Source organism: Ictidomys tridecemlineatus, chromosome 5, assembly GCF_052094955.1.
Source record: "Ictidomys tridecemlineatus isolate mIctTri1 chromosome 5, mIctTri1.hap1, whole genome shotgun sequence".
In the NCBI taxonomy this organism is placed as follows: domain Eukaryota; kingdom Metazoa; phylum Chordata; class Mammalia; order Rodentia; family Sciuridae; genus Ictidomys; species Ictidomys tridecemlineatus.
In genome coordinates, this window is record NC_135481.1 from 122,499,672 (window position 1) to 122,515,389 (window position 15,718).

General features: G+C 38.9%; 1 protein-coding gene and 1 non-coding gene across 23 annotated transcripts in view; both read left to right on the top strand.

The window, feature by feature from the left end:
- The window catches only part of Mark3 (microtubule affinity regulating kinase 3), a 105,906-nt gene that overhangs the window by 44,454 nt on the left and 45,734 nt on the right, over positions 1–15,718 (top strand). For 19 of the 22 annotated variants that reach the window (XM_021732770.2, XM_040275627.2, XM_021732771.2 and 16 more), the window contains one exon: positions 13,610–13,658. The exons of the other annotated variants lie outside the window; for them this stretch is intronic. In XM_021732770.2, coding sequence (XP_021588445.2) covers positions 13,610–13,658 — 49 coding nt within the window. The remainder of the gene's footprint in view (positions 1–13,609; positions 13,659–15,718) is intronic. 22 annotated transcript variants of the gene reach the window in all.
- Positions 7,245–7,317, top strand: Trnaa-ugc (transfer RNA alanine (anticodon UGC)). Its single transcript has one exon. It is a non-coding gene; the product is annotated as a tRNA-Ala (tRNA).

Below are 15,718 nucleotides of genomic sequence, written 5' to 3' on the forward strand. Positions count from 1 at the left end.
AGTTCCTCCCTTGCTTGAGACCAGTATCTGTCTTCCAGAAACTTCTGTAACACTGTTCTCTCTTTTGCCATTTGGAGGTATGAAGGCTAAATTTATTATCCCAACATGGCCAGCCTGTTGAGGTTGCTATTTTGGTTTTCTTGATTTTCCCTTCTCCCAGAGAGATAAATAGCCTTAGCCTTTTGGCCAACAAAGGAGTTGCCCTCAACATAGGTCTAGTTTATTCCATATTTACACTTTTTTTTTTTTTAACCTGAGTTTGATGATTTTTTAATTTTTTTGGGGGGGGGCAGGGATAACTAGGAATTGAACCTAGGGGCACTTAACCACTGAACCACACATCCCCAGCTCTTTTTATTTTATTTATTTATTTTTAAATATTTTTAAAATATTTTTATTTAATATTTAATAAATTATTTAATTTAATAAATTATTTAATAAATTTATTTAATATTTTTTAATTTTTTAATATTTATTTTTTTAGTTTTTGGCATACACAACATCTTTGTATGTAGTATTAAGGATCGAACCCGGGCCGCACGCATGCCAGATGAGTGCGATACCGCTTGAGCCACATCCCCAGCCCAACCCTTTTTATTTTTTGAGACAGGCTCTTGCTAAGATGCTTAGGGCCTCACTCAGTTGCTGAGTCTGGCTTTAAACTTGAGATCCTCTTGCCTCAGCCTCCTGAGTCACTGGGATTATAGGCATGTGTCACTGTGCCCGGCCTGAGTTTGATGATTCTTGCTAAGATTAATTGGTGGAGACAGTGCTGGGGATGTCCTCACACATTAGGGCAAGCACCCTGATAAATCTTTTATATTAGCTGTCACTTACAGTTTGATCCTGTCTAAATTGAATTATTTAAATATAATTAAAATATTCAACAAGGCAGGAACAAAGACATGTCAGTGGAGATTCTATCCTTTCAAATTAAGGCTGATGACCTAGTAATGAAATATGTTGTATGTTTGAGTATATTTGAGTAGGATGGAACCACTATTCATTCTTTCTTTCTTTCTCTTTTTGTAATGAAGCTGGAGATTGAACCCAGGGCCTCATGCATGATAGGCAAGCACTGAACCCCATACCTTTATAAATTTTATTTTCAGACAGAGTCTCCCTAAATTGCCCAGGCTGGCCTCAAATGTGAGATTCTTTTGCTTTGGCCTCCCAAGTACTTGGTATTACAAGCATGTGCCACCATGTCTGGCCTTCGCCACTATTCTTAAATCTAAACTTCTAGTGAGAAAGAAAGGAAAAAATCCCTATGTTTTTAAGAATGTTACCAAATTTACTAAAGAAAAAAATTATAATTAAGCATAAGGATATGCAGGATACACAGTAGGGTGCCATATGTAGTTTTTTGTTTTTTTTTTTTAAGCATTATTGACTATAGATCTCTTCCCATCAGGGTCTTCTGTGGGGAGAGCCTACTTATACTCACTTAAATCTTCTTTTTAAGGCTGATATTTTAGAGCCACTGTTGGTGTTTGGAGCTCTGTAGCTTTAGTGGCCTTTTTTGGCATTCTAGGTTTTTTTTGTTTTTTTGTGTTTTTTTTTTTAAATTGGAGATTGAATCCAGGGGCACCTAATCACTGAGCCACATCTCCAGCCATTTTTATTTAGAGACAGGGTCTCACTAAGTTGCTAAGGTTGCCTTTGAACTTATGATTCTTGTGCCCAACTCTAAGGGATCTTATTTGTGGTACAGTTAGGGAATTGTCTGATTTAAAGGCAGAGAGAACCAGTTCATGCTTTTTCTGGGGTCTGCAATATAATTACTTGTACTGCTGCCTCCTCTGGGGTATTTAGGGCACTGTTACTTCAGTTTTCTTAAACCAGTAGTTTTTAGCCCTTGCTGTGCATTGGAATCATTTGTGGAATTCAGTGGGGTGGGGGGTGGGGCGGCAAAAAGAAGTGTTTCCCTCACAGCTCTGGTACTTTCCTCCCTAGAGGTCCTGGCTGGGTAGTTGGGAGGGGTGTGGTGATACCAGTGCACAGTCAGGTGAAAGTGGCCCCTGGACTGCCCACAGTCCCCAGAAATGAACACCTCACTTCTTCCACTAGGCAGCCAAGGGACCTGAGCCTCACAGACTGCCTCCACTCCACTGCTAAATATTCCCTACCTCCCGGAACTCTCAGGAACACTGTGACACCTGGCTCCTAGATGCCTTTTCCCATCAGTTGAAGCTCAGGTCATTTGGGGAATCTCAGTCTTTCTTCTTACCTCCCTCTTTCCTTTTCTTATGTTGACTTTTTGCAAGCCAACAATTCAGATTGTTAACTGAAGTAGTTAAAACAGTCCCTGCCTATTATTTTCAATCCAGTGTCTGCCTTTGGGTCATTGCGGTGAATCTGACAAAGTAATACAAATAGGGGATGCTAAGATACGCTCCTTAAATGTATATCCTTAAAGTACTGAGTATAAAAATGTGTGGTTTATTACTTTTGGATTTCTCAAGAGATATTAGAAATGGAAGAAAATCATCTTCAGTGTTGCTCCTTCTTTATAGGGAACTGTTAAATTGGTTGCCAGACTTATTTTCTTTTGGCAAGAAATAATATAGCTTGCTATTTAAAATAGTTTAGGAAATTTAAATTATTAAAATTTGTTTTATAGATAGTATTCTTTATTATTTTAGAAAAGTCATCAAAGAACAAATTATTTTAAGTGAGTTAAACAGCATAGCATGGACCCATTTGCAACCTGCCCCCACCAAAATAAACAAAACAAACAAACAAAAGAAAAACAGGCACTGAGTAAGACTTTGGAACCAGGAGATTACAGCAGTGACATCAGCTAGAATCCCCATTCTGTATCTAGGGCTTATTGTGTGCAGATGCTGTTCCATGCCCTCTGCATGGTGTATTCCTCCACTGCCAGGTGACAGGACCATGGAGTCCAGTCACCTAGATTCAGAGAGTGGTGGCAACCAGGCTGGGACCAGCTACTATGGGTCCAGAGGTAAACTTCTTCATAACTATATATTTAACCTGCCCCTCTGAATGTCCTTTTCACAGTAGTCCTGTGAAATAGTTATTTTATTAATCTGTTTTGAAGATGGGTAGGTTGAAGCTCTACAGTTTTGAAGCTTGTTCAGTACCCAATGAGTACATGCCTGAGCAGAATCAGACCCTAATCCTAACTCCACATAGCTTCCTTTGCCATGATCATCTTCCCTATGGCAGAACTCATGTGATAGATGTCCACTGAAATCTGTTTGTTTTGTTAGTACCAAATTTATTTTCATACTAAATTAATTCTCCTGGTGTTGCACTGATTGTAGGAAGCTTGACCACCAGAACATCGGTTTTGAGGGATAGAACTGCATAGTTTGTCTTTGAACTATTTGATCATTAAAAAAAAAAAAAAAAAAAAAAAAAGTTTTGCTGCTATTCTTTTTTGGTACTGGGGATTGAACCCAGGGGTGCTTTACCCCCAGTCCTTTTATTTTGAGACAGGGTCTCACTAAGTTGTTTAAGACCTCACTAAATTGCTAGGCTGATATCTTCTTCTTCTTTTTTTTTTAAATAATTTTATTTTTTTATTGGTTGTTCAAAACATTACAAAGCTCTTGACATATCATATTTCATACATTAGATTCAAGTGGGTTATGAACTCCCATTTTTACCCCAAATACAGACTGCAGAATCACATCAGTTATACATCCACATTTTTACATAATGCCATATTAGTAACTGTTGTATTCTGCTACATTTACTATCCTCTACTATCCCCCCTCCCCTCCCCTCCCATCTTCTCTCTCTACCCCATCTACTGTAATTCATTTCTCTCCTTGTTTTTTTTTTCCCATTCCCCTCACAACCTCTTGTATGTAATTTTGTATAACAATGAGGGTCTCCTTCCTTTACCATGCAATTTCCCTTTTCTCTCCCTTTCCCTCCCACCTCATGTCTCTGTTTAATGTTAATCTTTTCCTCCTGCAATTCCTCCCCGCTCTGTTCTTAGTTGCTCTCATTATATCAAAGAAGATATTTGGCATTTGTTTTTTAGGGATTGGCTAGCTTCACTTAGCATAATCTGCTCTAATACCATCCATTTCCCTGCAAATTCCATGATTTTGTCATTTTTTAGTGCTGCGTAATATTCCATTGTGTATAAATGACACGTTTTTTTTATCCATTCATCTATTGAAGGGCATCTGGGTTGGTTCCACAGTCTAGCTATTGTGAATTGTGCTGCTGTGAACATCGATGTGGCAGTATCCCTGTAGTATGCTCTTTTAAGGTCTTCAGGGAATAGTCCAAGAAGGGCAATAGCTGGGTCAAATGGTGGTTCCATTCCCAGCTTTCCCAGGAATCTCCATACTGCTTTCCAAATTGGCCGCACCAATTTGTAGTCCCACCAGCAATGTACAAGAGTACCCTTTTCCCCACATCCTCGCCAGCACTGTTGTTGTTTGACTTCATAATGGCTGCCAATCTTACTGGAGTGAGATGGTATCTTAGGGTGGTTTTGATTTGCATTTTTCTGACTGCTAGAGATGGTGAGCATTTTTTCATGTACTTGTTGATTGATTGTATGTTCTCCTCTGAGAAGTGTCTGTTCAGGTCCTTGGCCCATTTGTTGATTGGGTTATTTGTTATCTTATTGTTTAAATTTTTGAGTTCTTTGTATACTCTGGATATTAGGGCTCTATCTGAAGTGTGAGGAGTAAAAATTTGTTCCCATGATATAGGCTCCCTATTTACCTCTCTTATTGTTCCTCTTGCTGAGAAAAAACTTTTTAGTTTAAGTAAGTCCCATTTGTTGATTCTTGTTATTAACTCTTGTGCTATGGGTGTCCTATTAAGGAATTTGGAGCCCGACCCCACAATATGTAGATTGGAGCCAACTTTTTCTTTTATCAGATGCATAGTCTCTGATTTGATATCAAGCTCCTTGATCCATTTTGAGTTAACTTTTGTGCATGGCGAGAGAAGGGGATTTAGTTTCATTCTGTTGCATATGGATTTCCAGTTTTCCCAGCACCATTTGTTGAAGATGCTATCCTTCCTCCATTGCATGCTTTTAGCCCCTTTATCGAATATAAGATAGTTGTAATTTTGTGGATTGGTTTCTGTGTCCTCTATTCTATACCATTGGTCCACCTGCCTGTTTTGCTACCAGTACCATGCTGTTTTTGTTACTATTGCTCTGTAGTACAGTTTGAAATCTGGTATCGCTACACCTCCTGATTCACACTTCCTGCTTAGAATTGCTTTTGCTATTCTGGGTCTTTTATTTTTCCATATGGATTTCATGATTGCTTTATCTATTTCTACAAGAAATGCCGTTGGGATTTTGATTGGCATTGCATTGAACCTATAGAGAACTTTTGGTAATATCGCCATTTTGATGATGTTAGTTCTGCCTGTCCATGAACAGGGTATATTTTTCCATCTTCTAAGATCTTCTTCTATTTCTCTCTTTAGGGTTCTGTAGTTTTCATTGTATAAATCTTTCACCTCTTTTTTTAGGTTGATTCCCAAGTATTTTATATTTTTTTTGAGGATATTGTGAATGGGGTGGTTTTCCTCATTTCCAGTTCAGAAGATTTGTTGCTGATATACAGGAATGCCTTTGATTTATGCGTGTTGATTTTATATCCTGCCACTTTGCTGAATTCATTTATTATAGGCTGATATCTTCAACTTGGGATTCTCCTGCCTCAGCCTCCTAAGTTGCTGGGATTACAGGCTTGTGCCACCAAGCCCAGGCACTGCTACTCTTAATGTTCAAAAAACATGCTTCATGGGCTGGGGATGTGGCTCAAGCAGTAGTGTGCTCGCCTGGCATGCATGCGGCTCGGGTTTGATCCTCAGCACCACATACAAACAAAGATGTTGTGTCCACCAAAAACTAAAAAGTAAATATTAAAAAAATCTCTCTCTCTCTCTCTCTCTCTCTCTCTCTCTCTCTCTCTCTCTCTCTCTCTCTCTCAAAAAAAAAAAAGCTTCATTATATTAATCAGATAAATCTAAGCAACTTTTTAAAATTGAGTTTTTAGTTTTTATTAAGTACTGCACAAAAGAATGTTCCATGTTTAGGATGTAGATGTGTTCATTTACATATATACTGAATGAAGCAACCACATACCACCTGACTCAAGAAACAGACCTTCAGCTTTGTCTTAAATCAGTCCCATATTGAGCCCTCCCCAACCTGAGCCTCCTCCTCTTTTCCTATCTGCCAGGTAACCACTAACAAGGATTTTGAGTTACTGTTTTCTTTGTTTTTCTTCAGTTTTATCACGTGGTTTCCTCATCAATACAGTGAATATAGGAGAATTCTTTGGAGTCTTCCTAGGCAAATACATTTCTAAGTGTACCTGTGGTGTATAAGTGGAATCATGTTACATGTATTCTCTTCCTGTTTGCTTTTGCTTTTTCCTCTGCCCTCCTGCACTGTACTCTATAATCTCCTTTCATTGCTATGTCCATGCTCAAGATTACATGTGGGGATGGGGCTGTAGAGCACTTGCCTAGCATGCATAAAGAACTAGGTTTCATCCTCAGCACCACATAAAAATAAGCAAATAAAATAAAGGTATTGTGTCCATCTATAACTAAAAAGAAAAAAATTTAAAAATACAAAAGATTGCTTGTGAATGAGCCATACATGTTATTCACACTGTGGTTCAGGGGCCTTTGGATTGCTGACAGCTGTCTGTTTCACAAACATGCTGCCAGCCATTCTTTATGTGCCTTGGCACAATTGTGCTAGAGTTTCTTAAGGACACTGACTCAGGAGTTGAGTCTTAGCTTACAGAGTGTGCACATCCTTATTCATTAAAGGACAGAATTATTTCTAGAATTGTTGTGCTAATTTATAGTCCCACTAGAGGCATAGAAGAGAGGGTGTGAGTAATATTGCATCCTTGTCAGTTTGATTTTCTCTGATTTCTGAATTCTTGCCACCATTCTGGTGGGTGTAAAACTGATTCTAACTTTAATTCAGCATTACTGGTTAGAGTACATCTGTGTATGCCTTTGTTTCTTCTGCAAGTGCCTGCTCAAGTCTTTTGTTCAGGGATGTGTGTGGTACTAGGGGTTGGTACCAGGGGTGCTCTACCACTGAGCTGCACCCCCAGCCCATTTCTACTTTCCCCCAATGAAGTTCTCAACTGAAACTTGAGATCCCCTTGTCTCAGCCTCCTGAGTATCTGCACCTTGCCCTTGGACAGCCAAGAGACTTAGGATATTTGTTGATAACCAGAGATTACAATGAAAGGGAGGGATGGGATATAGCTCAGTTGGTAGAGTGCTTGTCTTGCATGCACAAGACCCTGGGTTCAATCCCCAGCATCTCAAAGCAAAAAAAAAAAAAAAAAAAAAAACAACAACAAAACACCACCCAAAACGAAAGGGAAGCCTAGTGCAATGGCTCATGTAGTCCCAGCAATTACAGATACGCGCTACTTTTCCCAACTTTTTTTCTATTTCTAGTGTTTTTGTTTTTTTTTTTCCCTTACTCCTTTTAGGTCATTTTATATTCTGGATACTGTTGTGTGTGGCAAATATCTGCCACTTGATGGTTTATCTTCTCACTTTCTTGATGGTATTTTCAATGAAGCAAAGGTTCCTATTTTTGTTTTGTTTGTTATCTTTTTTTAACCTTTTCTTTTGTGGCAGGGGTGGGTGGATAATTAAAAATTGAACTCAGGGGTGCTTAATCACTGAGCTACAACCACATCTCTTTTTATTTTAATTTTGAGACATGGACTCACCGAGTTGCTTAGAGCCTCGCTAAGTTGCTGAAGCTGGCCTTGAACTTGCAATTCTCTTGCCTCAGCCTCCTGAGTCACTGGAATTATAGTTGTGCTCCATTATGCCAGGCTAACCATTTTAAAATTTTAATTTTTAAACTGATAAATAAAACAAAAATATTACATATTAATAGGATATTTTGATGCATGCCTGCATTTTGTAGTGTTTAGATAGATAAGGCTAAACATATCTATCACCTCAGACATTCATCATTTCTTTATGGTGAAAACTTTCAAAAAGGTTCCTAGTTTCCATGCAATTGATTTTCTCTTATGGTTTGTACTTTTTGTGTCTTCTTTAAGAAGTTCTTCCCAACCTGCATCATAAAGATCCTTGTCTGTTGTCTTCAAAGTTTTATGATCTTTAAATCACCTGACAATCGTGTGTGTTAAGAGGTAGGGATCCAGTTGCATGAGTTTTTCTTGTGTACTCATTGTGACCTGTCACTCCTTTCCTCTGCTCTGCAGTGTGGAGTTTCCATCTGTACACACTCTATCCCACAGCACCTACACACATTTGTTCATCAGAAGTGATTATTCTGGTTCACTTCACAATGACCATTTTTATATTTTATGTTCATATTTTAAAAAAACATATAGGGGGCTGGGGATGTGGCTCAAGCAGTGGCGTACTTGCCTGGCATGCGTGCGGCCCGGGTTCGATCCTCAGCACCACATACAAACAAAGATGTTGTGTCTGCGAAAAACTAAAAAAAAATAAATATTAAAAAATATCCCCCCCCTCAAAAAATATGCATATAGGTATAAATCTGAGCTACATTAGAAGCACAGACGACTTTATGACTTACTCTTCAGGCCATGAGTGACCTAGTAAGTCAGGGAAGAGATGAAGAGACAGCAGGTTCAGATACACTTACTATACTGAGCACTCTGAAGCCTCACAGTTGGAAATTAACATGGTGCAGTTCTGTGAATCTCTGGTTAGTCCCTCGTAGTTCCCTCCTGTCCTCTATTCATTTACTGCTCAAGTCCTATGTATCATAAATTATACCTTCTACATAGAAATTCTCAGGTTTTAATTTTCATATCTGAATTTGTACTGCTTTCTGAAAGATTTCATTGACTGCTTTCCAACCCTTTTTTTGAATTTCTTTCTGATACCATAATTCATCCCCAAGCCAGTGATCTTTCTTCAGTGCAATCATGTTCTTTTTTTGCGAATGTGGTGGTTGCTGTTATTTTTTCTTTCTCATTTCTAGATATTTAAAACACCAATTGTAATTTGTTTTTGTTTAAAGTGATCTTATTTCTTCTGCTGGTTTTCCTTTTTCTCTTCATTTTTTTATTTGTTTGTTTGCTTGTTTGTTTTGGGGGGGGGATACTATGAATTGAATCCAGGGACATTCTACCACTGAGCTATACCCCCAGCCCTTATAATTTTTTATTTTGAGACTGGGTCTCACTAAGTTGCCCATGCTGAGCTTAAAATTGCAGTCCTCTTGCCCCAGCCTCCCACATTGCTGGGACTACATGCATTCGCCATTGTACCAGGCTTCCCTTTTTTTAAATCTCTGGTTGTCCACAAGTATCCCAAGACTCTTGGCTGTCAAGAGCAAGGCACAGAAGCAGAGAACTGAGTGTCATGTACATAAGAACTGGATCATAGGTGACTAGGTAGAGATTAAGTCATTCCACTAGAAGATACTAGAATGTCCATTTCTAGATATCTTTCACCTAAGCTGATTTTTCCCAGAAAAAAATAAGCGTAAAGAGACACTCTGATCTCTTTTTCAATACAATGTGAGAAGGGTTGGAGGAGTCCGAGAGACAAGCAAAGAAAATGGGTAAAGAGGATATGTCATCACTCATGGGCTCTTGTTTTCAGGACAAGGTCCCCATGCCTAGATGCTCTGATTCAGTTTTCTAGGAAAATTAGGCTGCCAGCTTCTACCAGGGCAGAAGAGGGGAAGGCACTTTAGTGGGCAGGCTGCAGGAGTTGAGGTGCAGAACAGGGTGTGTGCTTGGGCCACCTCCTCCTCCCTTTACTTCTAGGTATCTCCTCTTCCAAAGAAGAGGTTTGTTGTCATTGTGTCTCCTGCCATGATTTCTAGCACCTGAGGTGTCATTCAGCCTGCCACTCAGCAGCCCTCTGTTCTGTCCCATACCTGTATACCCAGAGAAGGGAACCTAAATACATGGCATGGTAATTAGACCAATGTTGTATCTGTAATTCCCTCATGTTCTTTTATATTCCATTTTATTTTCATATTGTTGGTTAAAACTGTCTTTTTCCAAAGATAACACCTGTGCATATCAAGTCCTGGCTGTAGGGACATTTCTTTACTCCTCTGACATAATAGGCTTAGGGTGCTTGATACTCTCTTCACCAGGATCCTGTACCTCTCTTGAAAGGTATGTGAAAATGTGTTGAGGACGCAGATTAATCAGTGAGGGAAGAATTCTTTAATGTTATCTATTTCTGTGCTTTTGATTTTTTTTTTTTTTTTTTACAACTAGTGTCTCTTTAAGTGTAGAAAAATAAGATAACAGAACTTAAAAATATGTTGTACGGTCCCTTATAGGAACTCTTCTTAAAGTGCATGTTTTCCTTTTAATAAATTATTCCTGTTCACGTTTAATGATCTATCAGGTTCACAGATTGTGAAATAGCTGGCATCTTTTTATCTTACTTGTATTCAAATTATCAACTTCTATAAAGCTTCTGTGCCAGAGACCACAAGTTGCTCTTGATCTTCTGTGTCAGCAGCATATATTTGTAAGTTGTTTAATTCTTCTGGTTGTCAGTTTCTAGGACAATAGCCTTAGAGTGTGGATCTTTGAGTCCCAACAACTCAAGTCTCTAGACAGATGCTTAGCCTTTCTTGTCTGTCTTCTCTGTGAAGTAGGGATGATTATATCCCCCTTCAACTTGTAGAATTTAGGTGAGATCATAGATGTGAAGTATCTAACTACTTCACAAGCTGGAGGGACTGGGTGACTGTTAGCTTCTGCCCCTGACTGTCCTTGTGTAATTTGGCATAGAGTTTATTAACTCATTTGCCACTTGCCAGTTTCTACCTGGTACATAATTCTGATAGAGAAATATGTGAAGTTAGTGTGGTAATGTCCTGACTCTACCCTGCTAGGAACTCTGGTCCCTTCCTGATGGGTTTTACAGCATGAATCCTTGGCTACTGCTTTAACGTAGAGGTTCTCAAACTTTTATGTGTTGTCTAACAACTCAGACTCAGCTGTCTCAAGAGGTTTTGGTTGGACGTCAGCCCAGCTGCCATCATCTGAAGGCTTGCTTGGAGCCGGCAGATGTTTGCAAGAGAGGGTGCTTTCACATGGCTGTTGCTGGGACTTGAGTTCACCACTGATTGTGGGCATGTGGACTTACTGCTTTGCCATATGTGCCTATCCACAGTGGTGCTTGAATGTTCTCATGATGCTCAAGCAAGTAATCTGAGAGCAAGAAGAGAGTACTGTCTGGGACCTTATTGGCCTTCAAAGGGCCCCCCTTCTTTGCTTCTGCCACATTCTGTTGGTTAGAAGCAAGTAACTAAGGTTAGCACCCCCCACCCCCACCATCTACCCCCTATTGGGTATTGAATCAAGGGCCTGTGCATGCTAGCAAGCACTCTACCATTGAGCTACATCTCCAGCTCTTTTTCTTTTCTTTTGATATAAGGTCTTGCCAAATTGCCCAGGCTGGCTTTGAACTTTTGATCCTTCTACCTCAGCCTCTAGATTAGAGGAGATTATAGGCATGCACTGCCATCCCCGGTAGCCCTACCTTTTAAGGGGAGGAATTGTGGACATTTTGAAATGAAGTGCTTGTTGAAAAGTATTATTCTACCTAGTATGGTGGCTACTTGGGAGGCTGAGGCAGGAGCATCACAAATTCAAGGCCTGCCTGTGCAATTTAGAGAGACCCTGTCTCGAAGTAAAACAAAAAAGGGGCAGGGTATGTTGTTCAGTGGTAAAGCACTTGCATGCACGAAGCCCTGGGTTTAGTCCCTAGGACACACACCACACACCACACACCACACACACGCACACACACACACACACACACATACAGTAAGATTCTCATACCCCATTTCACATGGAATGGTAAGTAGGACCAGGAATCAGTACTTTGCCCCAAACACCCTGTTGACTGGTGTGGGTAGCCAGGAGTTCCCACATGGAAACACTGCTCTGACCAGAATGGGATCGCTTCGTCTTCCTTAAATGCCTGAACTGGTCACATCTCTCCATCTTCACTTACTCAGCACACATAAACCCCTTATTCGGAGGTAGACATCCTTTTAAAGTCTGCATAAATCCTTAGACAGAAGTAAGACCCTCCTTCCTTGAATTTTTATAACATTTCATCTTTCCCCTGGTCTTGACTTTGATTCACTTTGTTTCAATCATACTGCACTACTAATAGGAATTAAAAAATAATTGCCTTCATTTGACCTGCTGTCCTGCCAGCAAGCAGAGTAGCAACAGCTCTGTAGCAAGCATCCATTCTTCTAACAGGATTGAAGCCCTGTGGCCATTAGAATGCCATGGAGGCAGGCTCACACCACACTTCTTGGTATTTAGTGCTTACTTGCAGGTTTTTATCAAACAAATTGTGTTCTGTTAGGTGCCAGGCTTGGTTTCAGGCTCCTGTGGATGAAAAGTTTATAATAAACAGGTGTACAAAAATGCATAATCACAATCTAAAAAGACATTCTAAGGAAAAAGTGAATAGATGGTTCTGTTATATAACAAAGGAGACTTACCCAGAGAGCTTCTGAGAATCTGCCCAAGACTTGAACAGTGAAAAGAAGAGACTTTAACTTAGCATGTTCTAGCAACTAAAAAGAGTCAGGGTGCCTGGTGTGGATGCTGGAAGGACATAATGAAGGATAATAATGAAGGACAGAAGCTGCAAAGTATAGGGCTGTCAGGCCATGGACGGGGCTTAGTTCTGAATGCAGCATCCCATGCTGTCCCCATATGGTATCCAACTTGGAGGTCTCACCTGGGTTCACTAGTATGGCTTTGTTCAGCTGGCAGGAGTTGGACTCAGGACATTGGGTCCTTCTTTGTATGTACTACCTTTCATCATCAAAGAGGCTAGACCCGCTTCTTCACATCATCGTAAGAGAGCAGTTCCTAATGCCCATGCATTTTATTTACCCTCTGCTTGCTTCAAATATGCTAATGTTGCATTGGCCACAGCAAGTAATAGAGGCAAGTCTGAAGTCAGCATGAAAGGGGTATTCCACAACTGCATGTCCCTGGAGGCGCCTGGCTCACAAGAGTTTCTAATACTGCACTCTTAGCAGCCTCCATGCTGCATTACTCATCATCTCCAATGAGGATTCCCATGTTGGTTTTGTTCAGAATATTGTCATATAACTCTTGGAATTGTTAATCTCATATGCTGACGATGTAGTTCCTGGGACTGCATGAGTTTGATTCACAGAAGTGAAATTCCTGAATAGATGCTGAATCAAACTAAGTTTAACCACAGGCCAGCCTCAGCAACTTAGCAATTAAACTTTAATCTGTGATTTAGCCTGCGATTAAACTTAAGTCCGAGCTGTTTTCAAGATCATAAAAAGAATTTAAGAGTCCGGTACTCTCCCCTTTGGAATCACTGCTGTTGTCCATAAATGAAAGCATTTGGAAATAATGTTTGGTAATAGGTTACAAACCTACTTCAGAGTTACTCCAGACTTTCATGTTAGTCTTAGGTATGGGACAATAAATATTAGCTACAAATCAGCATCTAAGAGAAAATTTAAATTTCTTTTGCAACAGTGAAGTATGTTTAATAACATGGGGGGTTGTCTTTCTTTTTTTTTTCTTTTTCTTTTTTTTTTTTTTTTTAGCTCTTCAGAGAAGTAAGAATAATGAAGATTTTAAATCATCCAAACATAGGTACTTTCTGCTTTCTTAAATATTTTTGGGTCTAAATGCATTCTTGAAAAGTATGTCATAAAACTAAACAGGTATTCCTAAAGTGATAGGACATGATAGGACACTCCTTCCCAATCCTCAGCCCAGGTACACTTTTAATAAATTATGTATACAAGTTTAATCATTTGTATTAGCCTTTCAAAATTACTGAAGACAGGTTAAAAGCTCAGGCATTAAATAAGCATCTGAATTTAAAGTTTTAATGTAGTAGAAACATCCATAGTCAAGACTATAATTTTCTAATGATTTAGAAAATATAATTGTATTTCATTAACAGAATGGAATTATAGAAAGAATAATATTTTCAAAGATATAATATTTTTTTGCTGTGATTGTGTTACTACAAAATACTTGTATGCTGAATCACATTTAAAAGATGGGATACTTGCTGGGGATATACCTCAGCTGGTAGAGTGCTTGCCTCGCATTATAAGGCCCTGGGTCCAATTCCCAGCACAACCAAAAAAAAAAAAAAAAGATGGGGTACTAGAAGCCAGGGACTGTAGTGCATGCCTATAATCCCAGCAACTCATGAGGCTGAGGACCACAAGTTTAAGGCTAGCCTCAGCAATTTAGTGAATCCCTGACTCAAATTTTTTTAAAAAATGGGGATGTAGCTCAGTGGTTGAGTGCTGCTGGGTCAAATTCCCAATACTGCCAAAAAGTGGGGTGGTGCAGGGGGGATAGTTGTTATCTAATGACATTTTTATAGGAATTTTATTTAGAAAGAGATTTATTTTATGTGTCCTCTGTGCACACAACATTGCCAGGTGTTTAAAAATGAAGTAATATGGTTTTGCTGCCCTTGTAGTAATTGTTGGAACAAGATTAAATATGCAAATTATCTACCACTGACATGTATCCCAATGAAAATTTTGTTGTCATATATATATCATAATAGGGCTTTTTAAATAATATTACTCCATTTTATATAGTAGTAGCAACTACAGTCTAAGTGAGAGGGCTGGTGTGTAGTGTTGAGGACAGGCTGTGCACAGCTAGGCATAAGGACAGAAGGACAATGTGGAACCACAGAATCCTTACTCAGAGCTGGACTCGACTGTGGACTTGAAAAAGGGAGTATACCTTGTGTCGTCCAGTCAGCTACCATCACTTAAGGGCATTGTTGTTTTGTATATGCAAAGAACAAAAAATGCTACCAAGCCATCATCCTTATGTCAGGGGATAGTAATTTAAATGTGAAACAAATGCACAGCTCAGAAATCAATGAAGTATATACTTGAAGAGAAGAAAGATCGCAAGGAATGTAACAACAGGAAGAAAGCTGCCTTTTTTCCCTTTTCATTTCAACCCTTTGAGGTTAGCCAGCAAGTTCTGAGCTTCACATTTCAATTTTTCACCAAGAAAACTATTACCTAGAACTAACTTTAACATATTAATTTATCCTTTAATTAGTTAAAATTGTATCCTGGTTATAGAATTTCCTACTTATTAAATGATAAATATCTTTGATATTAAAATTTTTTAAAATTTCTATTGTATTACAATAATTTTTCCAATAATTGTATTACAATAATTTTTCCAGGGCTGGGGATGTAGCTCAGTGGTAGAATGCTTGCCCGGCATGTGTGAGGCCCTTGGTTTGATCCCCAGCACCCAAAATATAAAAATCCTTCTCCATAAGAGCCAAAATTTGCATTAGAATATTAAAGAATTTCATTTTTTTGTTGGTTTATCAACACATATACCTTAACTTTCCCAAATGGTTTTTCTTAAAATCTGAACATATTCCAGTCTAAGAAATGGTCTGATGGTTTTGTTCTTCAGTTCATCTGACATTTATTGATTATACCATTGTGAACTTTGACCTAGTACTCTACTGAGGCATCAGAAAAATCACCTGCTCTATAACAGATGAGCATACCTGTCCTCTTTTGGATTAATTTAATTTTAAAGACAGTATAACAAAGCAAATATGTAAAATGATGACTTGATAGCTTTAGAGATATATTTTAATCTGTGACAATGAACAATATTATACTATCCCCTTGAAAATCAAT